Source organism: Equus przewalskii, chromosome 19, assembly GCF_037783145.1.
Source record: "Equus przewalskii isolate Varuska chromosome 19, EquPr2, whole genome shotgun sequence".
Classification (NCBI taxonomy): domain Eukaryota; kingdom Metazoa; phylum Chordata; class Mammalia; order Perissodactyla; family Equidae; genus Equus; species Equus przewalskii.
This window is the reverse complement of record NC_091849.1, coordinates 27,116,972-27,128,402: the sequence shown is the minus strand read 5'-3', so window position 1 is coordinate 27,128,402 and position 11,431 is coordinate 27,116,972. Positions and strand designations below refer to the sequence as shown.

The 11,431-nt window shown below is 37.1% G+C and overlaps 1 protein-coding gene across 2 annotated transcripts; it reads left to right on the top strand.

Moving 5' to 3' along the window:
- Positions 1–8,782: 8,782 nt before the first annotated feature.
- Positions 8,783–10,472, top strand: LOC103540661 (putative olfactory receptor 2B8). 2 transcript variants are annotated; one of them, XM_070585269.1, is made up of 2 exons: positions 8,783–8,796; positions 9,533–10,472. In XM_070585269.1, the coding sequence occupies exons 1-2, from the start codon at positions 8,783–8,785 to the stop codon at positions 10,470–10,472; spliced, it is 954 nt and encodes a 317-aa protein (XP_070441370.1). The 2 variants fall into 2 exon arrangements, with proteins under 2 accessions (XP_070441370.1, XP_008505502.2); XM_008507280.2 differs by lacking the exon at positions 8,783–8,796 and having other exon boundaries at positions 9,534–10,472.
- Positions 10,473–11,431: the final 959 nt, after the last annotated feature.

Sequence of the window (11,431 nt, the reverse complement as noted above, 5' to 3'; positions counted from 1 at the left end):
GATAGATATTAACTAGACTTGCTCTGGTGATCACTTTGCAATATATACCTGTCTCAAATTGTTGTGCTGTGTACTGGAAACCAATATCATGTTACATGTCCTTTATATCTGAATTTTTTAAAAAAAGGATTTCAGTCTTGATGACTGAGAGATTGGTTGATCCCTTTCTTAGAAACGGAAAGGCCAAGATGAAAAGCTGTTGTTATAGTTTGAATTGTGTCTCCAAAAAAAATATATGTCATAACTCCTGGTACCTATGCATGTGACTTTATTGAAAATAGATTCTTTGCAGATGTACTCAAGTTAAGATAAAGCCATGCTTGATTACATGGGCTCTAATTCAATGCGGCTGGTGTCCTTATAGGAAGGGAAAACAGAGACAAGACACAGACACACAGGGAGAACACTATGTGATGATGGAGGCAAAGACTGGAACAAAGACAAATGTACAAACCAAGGAAGGTGAAGGATTGCTGGCAACACCGGAGGCTAAAAGAAAGGCATAGAACACATTCTCCTTTGGAACCTTCAGAGACAGTGTGCCCCTGATGAAACCTTGACTTTGGACTTCTGGCCTCCAGAACTGAGAGAATAAATTTCTGTTGTTTTACGTCCCCCAGTTGGTGGTACTCTGTTATGGCTGCCACAGGAATCTAATACAGCTACTTTTGGTGGGAGAGAGGGAAACAGTGAATTTATTGAACTACAGTATATGTAAATATCCAAGTAGATGTGTCAGGAATGGCAATGGGAATGCAGGACTATGCTTGTAGAGAGGGTTCAGAGCTTGATAGACTTTGGCAATTATTTTTTTGGTGGTTCAGTTGAAGTACCATTATTTTAAAGAAGAAATGTGTAAAAGAGATTAAAGGTAAAGGACATTGGGTTTCAGAAAAATCAGAAAAGTAATAGTCATTGACATGTAAGAATATCAGCGTTGAACAATTTATAAAAGCTTTGTGGAGACCATTTCAAGGAGAAAGTAGCCGATAGCATGGCATGACTGAAGGTGATCTGAGGAAATGGACTGAAGAAAGTGCAATTTTAGCTAGAAATGCTAATAGTTCTTTGCGTTTACACAATGCTTTACAGTTTGTAATACATTTTCACCTTCTTTATCTTATTTATTTACTACAACACCTAGGGACAATATCATGCTTATTTTGCAGTTGAGCACACTCTGGAACAGGGAGGTTAAATTCTTACTTGAAATGACAGCTTCTAAATGATGAGGCCAAGATGTGAACCTAAGTATTCAGAGTCCAAAGTTATGCTCTTTCTATGGAAATTCTATGGAATTATGGAATATATTGTTTTATTCCTTTTAAGAAACCCTCACTCTCACTAAGTAGAGTCTAATGATTACCAAAAAGCGGCAATCAACTTTTCTTAATGTTTTAATGGGCATGCTGTATATGCAGATATTTCCTCAGTGTGAATGTAAGTTTTGTGTTTATAATTTCCTACTTTAAGATCTCAATAATTTTCAAATTTAACTACATAAGAATTATAAGGATAGTCTCATAATGATTAAAGTTAATGAAGTTTTAATATGTTAAAATAGAAATTGGTTCAAACTGTTTTAAGTTTTCTTGTATATTTAGCAACCTGAACACAGATTCATTCATTGGTCAATCAATCAAATAAGACATAGTAAACTAAATTTTGGAAGCTGTCTAATGCAAATGTTTTGTGCGTATGAACACGTAAACACATGCTTTGGGAGTGGGAGGGAGTGGATAATGGAAATGTAGCATGTGATCTACGGATCTTTCCACATGTTTTGGGGTTATAGTGCTCACAATAATCTCTCCACAAGCCTAATTATATCTGATTTTCTTTAGGTTCCAGAAAATTCCTTCCAAGATGAAATTGTTTGGGAGGATCCTTCAAGAACATCATAGAAGCAATGTGACTGTGTAGCTCCCATCTATGAAGACTCTGCTTACTTGAGAATCTCCAGAGTCATATCCTGGACGGGAGTAGGGTGAGGGACTGGATGCACTCAACAGATGGTAATCAGATTTTGTTACCATTGATTTTTGGTGAAAATATAGACATCTATATTCAATATGTCCTACCTTGGGTGTAAGATGACCCTGTATGTGAAAGTCCTTTTGAGAAGTGAAATGTTTTTCAATATAGAATAATTAAACAACATGCTTGATTTACAGTCTGGCACTGTATTTTACTTTACCTTTACTTTAATTCATTTTGAGCTTTTTGAGCTTTTGAGAATCACTGTGGCCATCATTTTACTGTTTTCCTTATCATTTTCTTCTGTTTTCACATTTAGTGTATTTATCTGTACTCTATTTAACTGAAATCTCTGTGTATATTTACTGTCTCTCTCAGTTGCTGTTGTTTGTCATTCTAGATTTGTCTTCTCTAACTTTACCTTTGTTTCTGAGCTTTTCCATTTTCACTTTCCTCATTTGGGCTCTTTTTCCATTTATCTAGTGATAACCACAGAAATCCAAAAGCAGGGCAGCAGTACAGGATCGTAGCATTTCACTTAGGAAGTGTGGACCTTTCCTCCCCATCTTGTCTCAGATAGAGGACCCTAATAGAGAAGCATTCCTGTTCTTCCTTTTACAATGATGTTGCTTTTCCTTAAGACTATTGGTGATTGTTCCTTGACTTGTATTCCTCGTACCCCACCCATCTGATTCCTTAGAATTCCCCAATAATTTTTCCCTTTTCCAGAACTTAGCTTTCTCAAATGTGATTTTTATCAGCCATATTCATTTAAAAATACTACTGAATATTTACGTTATTTTTATATAGCCTCTTTGTTTCCTCCTCTCTTATTGTCATAGGTATAGTATTGGGTATAACATTGTCCCATGTGTTGTTTCTTATTTCCATCTCTCTGTCTCTGTGTATCTCTCTGTCTTTCTGTCTATCTCTTTATATATATATATCTCTATATCTCTATATCGATATAAAAATGTTCATTTTAAAGAATAATTAATAAGTGACTAGTCATGATATCACCACCTTTGTAAGCTAGAACCTGGACAGTACCTTGGACAGCCTCTACCCAAATGCATCCCTTTCTGTCTTCATCCATCTTGACTTTGTTATAATCAGCCTTTTGATATTTTTTTTAGTTTTAACTATAATATTTGATTATAACTATGGTTTTACCATTCATGTTTGCATTCATGAAAAACAGTTTGTTTTACCCATTTTTGAACTTTATGTGGAGGGATTGGTTCCTTTGTGACTGGCATCTTTTGCACAGCAATTTTGTGTGAAGGACATCCTTTCAATTTCTTTTGCTGCAGTTTATTCATATTTCTTGTACAACACTCTGTTGTACGAATAGGTCACAATTTTCCCCTTTACTGTTGATGAGCATCTGGATTATTTCTAAGTTTGGGTTACTACAAACAACACTGCTATGAACATTCTTATTCATGTGTCTTGGGACACATCACCAAGAACTACTTTAGAGAATATTAAACCGGGGAATGTAATCACAGGTCTGCATTTGTAGATAATGTCAAACTGTTATTCAAAGTGATCTTGCCAATTAATACTGGTAGCCTCAAGAGTGAACTGGGAAGAAAAGCATTAATAGTAGTTCTGTAACGCCCTCCCTCCTCTGGATACCCTACGCAGTATCGGTCTTTACTAGATCTTGTTTAAGTATTACGATGGGATTTTAACAGGTAGGGCGATAATGGAGGAAGTTCCAACCTAAGAATGTTTTTAGGAGGAGTTGGTTTCTCTCTCTAGGCTGAATCTTATAAATAAAACTGGAATTTCTCGTTATATGGGAAACAATTGACTACAGAATGGGAATTAATCACAGAAGCTCTATATACTCGTGTCGCTAATGGCATATAAAATCCAAGATACCTGGCCAGCCTCCTGGCAGAGTGGTTAGTTCCTGCGCTCCACCTCTGCGTCACAGGGGGGTTTCCCCAGTTTGGATCCTGGGCACAGATATGGCACGCTCATCAAGCCACGCTGAGGTGGAGTCCCACATAGCACAACCAGAGGCACTTACAAATATAATATACAACTATGTCTTGAGGGGCTTTGCAGAGAAGAAGAAGAAGAAAAAAGAGAAGTAGATGGCAATAGATGTGAGCTCAGGTGCCAATCTTTTAAAAAAAAAAAACCAAGATACTTCAAACCAAATGGCCTTCTCTGAGCTAGCTTATCCTGCTAGTTAGTAATCATCTATTACTCAGAAACAAAATGTGTTCCAGTCTGGAAAAAGGGATTTTATTTTTTTTTGATGTTGCATTTGACCTTTAGGGCCCAAGCTGGCCAAAGTAGATGTTGTTATTTATACCTGCCTTTTGCCTGCATAGTCAAGTAAAGATAAGTTGTTTTGAAATAAACTAATTGATCTTTAGTCCTGACTTCCACAGATGAAATATCCATCTACTTTCTTCTATTTTTCTTTAGTGATTATTTGTAAGTATCCAGGTAAACTCAAAATCAGTGGGAATATAAGTGCAAAGCCTAGTTAAATTCAAGCAAACCATGTAAATTTCATTTAAAAACAGTAATTGTGTTTTTTATTACTTGAGTAAATCATTAAAGCCTTTGGATATAAACTGAAGAATGTTATAGAGGATATGAGATTTTATCCTTTAGCCACATTAAAAGTTCGGTAATAAATTTAATGGTTGCCCTCCGTTATATTCACTTTAAAGATTAACATGTGCCTAATTATTAGTTTTGTGATCCTTTATAAGTTGATCATCAATGAAATTAAATGAAAAATTTATTTACATATTTACATTTAAAATGAAAAAACAATGATTTATTTATTATTCTTATGTAAAAATTCTTGTATAATTGTGAGAAAAGAATCTAAGGTTTTTGTAAAACATCTAAGTCATTAAAAGACGACAACTAAGGTAATTAGGGAGTTTTAGGGTGTTATCTGTCCTCTCTCAAATACATGAAATTAGAAAAGAGGCACACTAGGTGTCCTCTGGCATTCTTCTTGATGCTCATTTTCCCTGAGGATTACCATCTCTGAACAGCTCAGTGACATCAGCCAATTAATAGTATAAGACATACATTCCCCAGAGACTTCAGCCAGGTTAACAGGTTTGGTTCTTTGTCTGTGCTAGCCAGGTCACAGTGTAGTGTCATCCCACCCTTGCATGTTGCTCATAGGGCCTCTCTGTCATAAAGCCAGGTCATTGCATTTGAGGAAATAATACTGAGAGTTCAAAATTGCTTTTCTTCATCTTCCTATGATCGAGAGGCAAAATGCAGGTTTCTACTACTGTGTGAAAACATATGAAGCCATCATGAGAAAGTGTCCCCTCTCTTAGGAAAAATTTCTGGATAACCTAATGCTGGTGTAATCAACCTTTGTACTCACTCTACACAATGTGACTCCTGATTCTACATATCCAAGTTTCAACCCCAGTACTCTATTAAGGCCAGTAAGCTGGAGATGAGGTAGGAAAGCAGCTTAGGACCTGCAGATGAGGTGAATAATGGTGAGTGGAATGGAACTCGGTCTCTGCGTTGCTTTAGGAATTGGCAAGTTAAGTTTATTTCCAATTGCAATTGTTCTTGAAACAAAAAGCTAAATTGGTTTGCATATATGTCCTTTGGCAAAAGGAACAGACAACAGAAATTCACCAACTATTAGAACTAAATTTAATTGTTCGTTTTAGAAGCTAACAATTTGTTCCTAGATATTTAATCCTATTGTAGTACATTTCTTATACCTTACTATGTACATATGGAAAATAATTTAAACATGACATATTTACATGTAATAAAATATACCCTTTAATAACAGAATAATAGTGTATGTGTCTATGTAAAAGTATTATGCTTTTCATTTTCAATTTGCTTTTCAAGGAAGCAAAAGTATAGACTTTCATTCTTTCCTTTTAACTTCTTATTCTCTGTGAAATTACACCATATTTGTTCTCTATGGTTAAATGGTTTCTTAGTATTTGTAGTTTTAAAATGTTTATTGTCTCCCATAAAGAGGAACAAAAATCTCTAAAATATGGATAGATTCTTCAAAATGATAGATTGCAAGTTAGAACAAGAAGGCTCCATTTTGTGAATATTGTGTCAGTGCATCTTTTTTTGTTTTTGTTTTTGTTTTTTTTTTTTTGGAGGAAGATTAGCCCTCAGCTAACTACTGCCAGTCCTCCTCTTTTTGCTGAGGAAGCCTGGCTCTGAGCTAACATCCGTGCCTACCCTCCTCTAGTCTATACGTGGGACGCCTACCACAGTATGGCCGCCAAGCAGTGCCATGTCCGCACCCGGGATCCGAACCAGCGAACCCCGGGCCGCCGAGAAGCGGAACGTGCGAACCTAACCGCTGCGCCACCGGGCCGGCCCCATGTCAGTGCATCTTTATGTTGACTTTATTGTTAATGAGAAATTATGATTCTTCAGTCGAGTACAGATATCAATTCAAAGACGAAAAAGGCAGAAAAAGAAAAGTAACCGGAATGTTTAATTAACTGATGAATTAGGAAATGACAGAAATTTTTTCTATTGAGGTCACATTGGTTTACATTATATAAATTTCAGATATACATCGTTATATTTCAACTTCCGTATAGACTGTATTGTGTTCACCACCAAAAGTCTAATTTTATATGGGATTGCATTGAGGTGATGTGTAGAGTGCACTAGTGACCATCCCTCCATCCTTGCACGTACTCATGAATGACTCTCGTATGTACATTGTTGGTGCCCAGCTCAGATGCTCTTTACTGGCTGGAGTCCTCATTCATACCCTACTTGTTATGAGCATTGGCTGCTAGTCACAACCATTCCTTTTTTCAGAGAATTGCCCTCAGCCTAAAGGGAGCCACATTACCAGGGGGTTCCCCAAAACCTTCTGGTGGCTACCCACAGCCAATGATAGACTCATGGGATATGCAAAAGTCTGCCTTTGCCTTCAGGTGAAAATAATTCTGCTGCAGTTCATGCTCCAGAGCTATGCCGTTCAACACAGTAGTAACTAGCCATATGTAGCAACTTAAATTAATTAAAAGTAAATAAAATTTAAAATTCAGTTCTACCACATTTCAAATGCTAAGGTAGCAACATGTGCATAGTGTCTATTGTATTAGACAGTGAATATGGAATATTTCTACCAACCCAGTTCTATTGCAGAGTCCTGCTCCAGCTTCTTATGGGTTCAGGCTCTGCTGTTTTCCGTTTGAGATCACATCCTGGCTTACCAATTCTCTGCTCCTTTTGATTACCCCACTCCCTTTATCCTGAAAACATCCCCTCAATAAACCACATGCAACGTAATTTCTGCTTCAGCCTCTTTTCCATAGAACCTGGATTCAAACAGTGTCCATGTTCAGTAGACCAGTCATTTCCAATACAGTGATGGATCCATTTCCCTCTCATTTATACTTCCTTCATTGTCTCAGGGGCGTTTAGCCTGTTCCATTAGATGCCTCTTCTCTTGATTTTGATCATAAAATTGTGTTCTTGTGAGATATCTTTCCCAATTATATTCTTTTCTTGATGGTAATTTTTACTTAGAATGCCATCTTTGTTTTGTAGAGTCTACTTATTTTACCTATTCAAAATTTTTTCCTCCAAATATAATCTCCTTTTTAAATTATTTTTTGTATCCAAAGTAATAATTTATGTGTAATTTTTCTAATAGGACTTTCCTATGTCATGTCATATTGTGATGGTTACTAAGGACACCATCCTTTGTTCCTGTACCTAGGATGAAGGTGTCTAATATTTCCAGTCATTATTATTTACATAGTTTAATATGAATCAGTCTTTCTTATTGCATTATGTCAATCGATGCTTATCTAAACAGAGATGATGCTGTCCAGTCAAATTACATAACTTTCTAACTATGGTAGGAAGGGAATGAAGTAAAATTCCTCATTTGGTTTTAGTCAAAAAAATATTCCTTCTCTTGGAAGATTGCTCTTGTGGTGGTGCAAACCTCTTCAGGAGGGATGGATTCCAAGTAAGAAAGGATGAAGAGAACAAAGTAACCTCAATCTGCAGAACATCCTCTTGAGAATCAATAAGATAATGCATCTTGCAACTCAACCTTTCCCATATCTGCTCTTACTAAAGGACACTAATTTTCCTGAATTGTAATGAGAAAAAAAATTAAAAGTAAGTATATAAAATTAACCTACTATCGATGGATGTTATTAAATTTTTATAATACCAAAATATCCTTTTCTTTTTGCCTTTCCTTGTATTACTTCTAGTTTTAGTTTTTGTGTTTTTTCTGAGGAAGATTATCCCCAAGTTAACATCTGCTGCCAAACCTCCCATTTTTGCTGAGGAAGATTGGCCGTGAGCTAACATCCATGCCCATTTCCTCTACTTTATCTGTGGAATGCCTGCCACAGCATGACTTGATAAGCCGTGTGTCCCCACCTGGGATGCAGGCCGGGGAACCCAGGGCACAGAAGCGGAGCGAGCGTACTTAACCACTACGCCACCAGGCCAGCCCCTAGCTTTACAATATAACTCTTTGACCTGTCATTGCTTTGGCAGTGTATCTGTCTTTATCTCTGTGTATTTGCCTGTTTAATTATTTTATCATAGGGAGTGACGTAAAGCATTACACTTTGCATGTAGACTACACAGTGGGGTAAGGATTAGAAAGGTTTACCCTGATTAGAATGTTGACAGAAAACAATCCCACCTCTTTCACGGATTCTACACACTCTAGCTGTTGGTAATATGTGAAAATGAAATCAGCAGAAGGAAAGGGAAGTGCTGCCCACTGGACTTTAGAGTTCTGATTCCAACTGACTATTCATAGCCAATGAATTTTCAGCGGTCTTATAAAATTGGTATGGTAATTTGAGGCAACTTGAGGGCAAGAGTTCAACACTGTAACTGAATAGTGGTATTGAACAGTATCTGCCTATTTGTTTTACCACCATAAAAAAGACTGGAGCAGCCTTCACAAATATGTTACAGGTTAGAGTACAGAGGCAAAATTGCCAAAATATGCAGAGTCAGCAGTATTAGTGATATTTGAATGTAATTTAATCTAGATCATAAATTCCAATATCTGAATGTATTTTAGAGATTATTTTGCATTATATTCTATTGCATGTGGGGTATGTACAATTCAGTCATGTAGGATTTTGAGACATACTTAAAATAACCCCTCTGCCTTTATCTGCTTCTCTTCTTATTCTTTCCGATTGTGCCCTAGTATTTCCCTCATTGTCCTTTTCTTTAATGTACACATGTTCTGATGTACTTTAGATCCTAATACACTCAATCTGAAACATCCCTTTCAAACGCATGAATAGCGCAAACACAAGGTCCATAATTTGATTTTTCTTATATTAACTATCAATGATATAACTTTTAGTGCTAATGTGGAACTACATTGGTATAAGATATGTCCACCTCAATGAGTACATCATTTATGAAAACAGTTACATATAAAATCCTATGGCTATGTCTTTTAACACAATAGATTCACCTCAATGCCCCCAATTTCTTTTTGAAGACATCTAAAAGTTTCTAAATGCTTAGTCTTGACAGGAGTGCTAACAAGGATGGAACAGAAAAATGGAAGTTCTCTCACTGGGTTTCTCCTTCTGAGTTTCTCTGACAGGCCTCAACTGGAGCTGGTCCTCTTTGTGGTTGTTTTGATCTTCTATATCTTCACTTTGCTGGGAAACACAACCATCATCGCACTGTCCCACCTGGACCCACATCTTCACACTCCTATGTACTTTTTCCTCTCCAACCTCAGCTTTCTGGACCTGTGTTACACTACTAGCGTTGTTCCCCAGCTCCTGGTTAACCTCAGTGGAGCAGACAAAACTATCTCCTTTGCTGGTTGTGTAGTTCAGCTGTACATCTCTCTAGGCTTGGGATGCACTGAATGTATTCTCTTAGGAGTTATGGCATTTGACCGTTATGTAGCTGTTTGCAGGCCCCTTCATTATACAGTAATCATGCACCCCCGTCTCTGTGCCCTGATGGCTTCTGCTTCATGGTTCATTGGTTTTGCCAACTCCTTATTGCAGACAGTCCTCACTTTCCTTTTACCAATTTGTGGGAGAAATAAATTAGATCACTTTTTCTGTGAGATTCCTGCATTTCTCAAGCTTGCCTGCATTGACATCAGTATGATTCAGTCTGAGATGTTTTTTGCCAGTGTCTTCATGCTTCTCATACCTGCTTCATTAATCATGTTGTCCTATGGTGGGATTGTCAGGGCCATCTTAAGAATAAAGTCTTCAGCGGGGCAGAGAAAAGCATTTGGGACATGTGGATCTCACCTCACAGTTGTCACCCTGTTCTATGGCACAGCCATCTATGCTTATCTCCAGCCCAGCAACCACTACTCTCAGGATCAGGGCAAGTTCATAGCTCTCTTCTACACCATTGTTACTCCCATGATCAACCCCTTCATATATACTCTGCGGAACAAGGATGTGAAGGGAGCAATGAAGAAGATTCTTTGGGAAAGTTATGACTCCAGATAACTGGGCGAGGAATACAGTTTAATGGAAGGGCTTTGAATACCAGAGCCCTTAAGATATTTGTGTCCTCTATGTGTCATCCAAAATTTCCCCTGACAACTCAAGGGAATTTTCTTACCTCCTTCTCCTATGAAAATTAATGTTTGAAATCTACGTTCATGGATTCATTGAAACCTCCGGAGATGCTGATTCAATGCTTCTAGAGCATCCACATTATATTTATCATTTTTAAAAACTCTAGAGAACTTTCTTATTAGCAACCCAGTTTGGGGATTTCATTCCATTTTACTTGCAAAAAGACATTTAAGTACATACCATCAAGGCACAACCAAATAAGAGCATAAAATACTGAAACACTGTAAGAAATATTAACATTTTAGCATTTTCTAGCAATTGCTGGAGGGATATCACTTATTCCACCATTTTGATCATGACTCGTCAAAGTCCACAGATTGACTATATCAGCTGTTTTTCACAGAAGTAGGTGGGGAAACTGAGGGAAAGACAGACTTTAAGCTCAAAGAAAAGGTTGCTGACATTGATCCTGATAAAGCCATTCTGGAGTTAGTCCCAACTGTGACCTCACCACCACGGCAGCCATATTATGCAGCATTCATTTCATAGAAGGCTGTACACAGGATCACTGGGTGAAGGGAGTGATGCAATGCTGCCAGTGACAATGGTAGCCATTTGCTCATAGTGCTTATGTATAATTTGGTACTATAGCCATAGAAGCATCAATGTGTGGTACAGAAGTTGGTTACTTTAAATTTGCTAGTCCCCTTTTTCTTTGTTAAAAGTGACTTTTGAGGACATTATCATATCTGAATAGTACATGATCCAAGTTCTATTTTATAGTCTAGACCATTTGCCTAGTAATGTAGCAAAAGTTTCAAAGGGTAAAATATGTTTAAATTTCTCTCTTTTTCCCATTTTATAAAATACTTTTATTCAGGCATCTA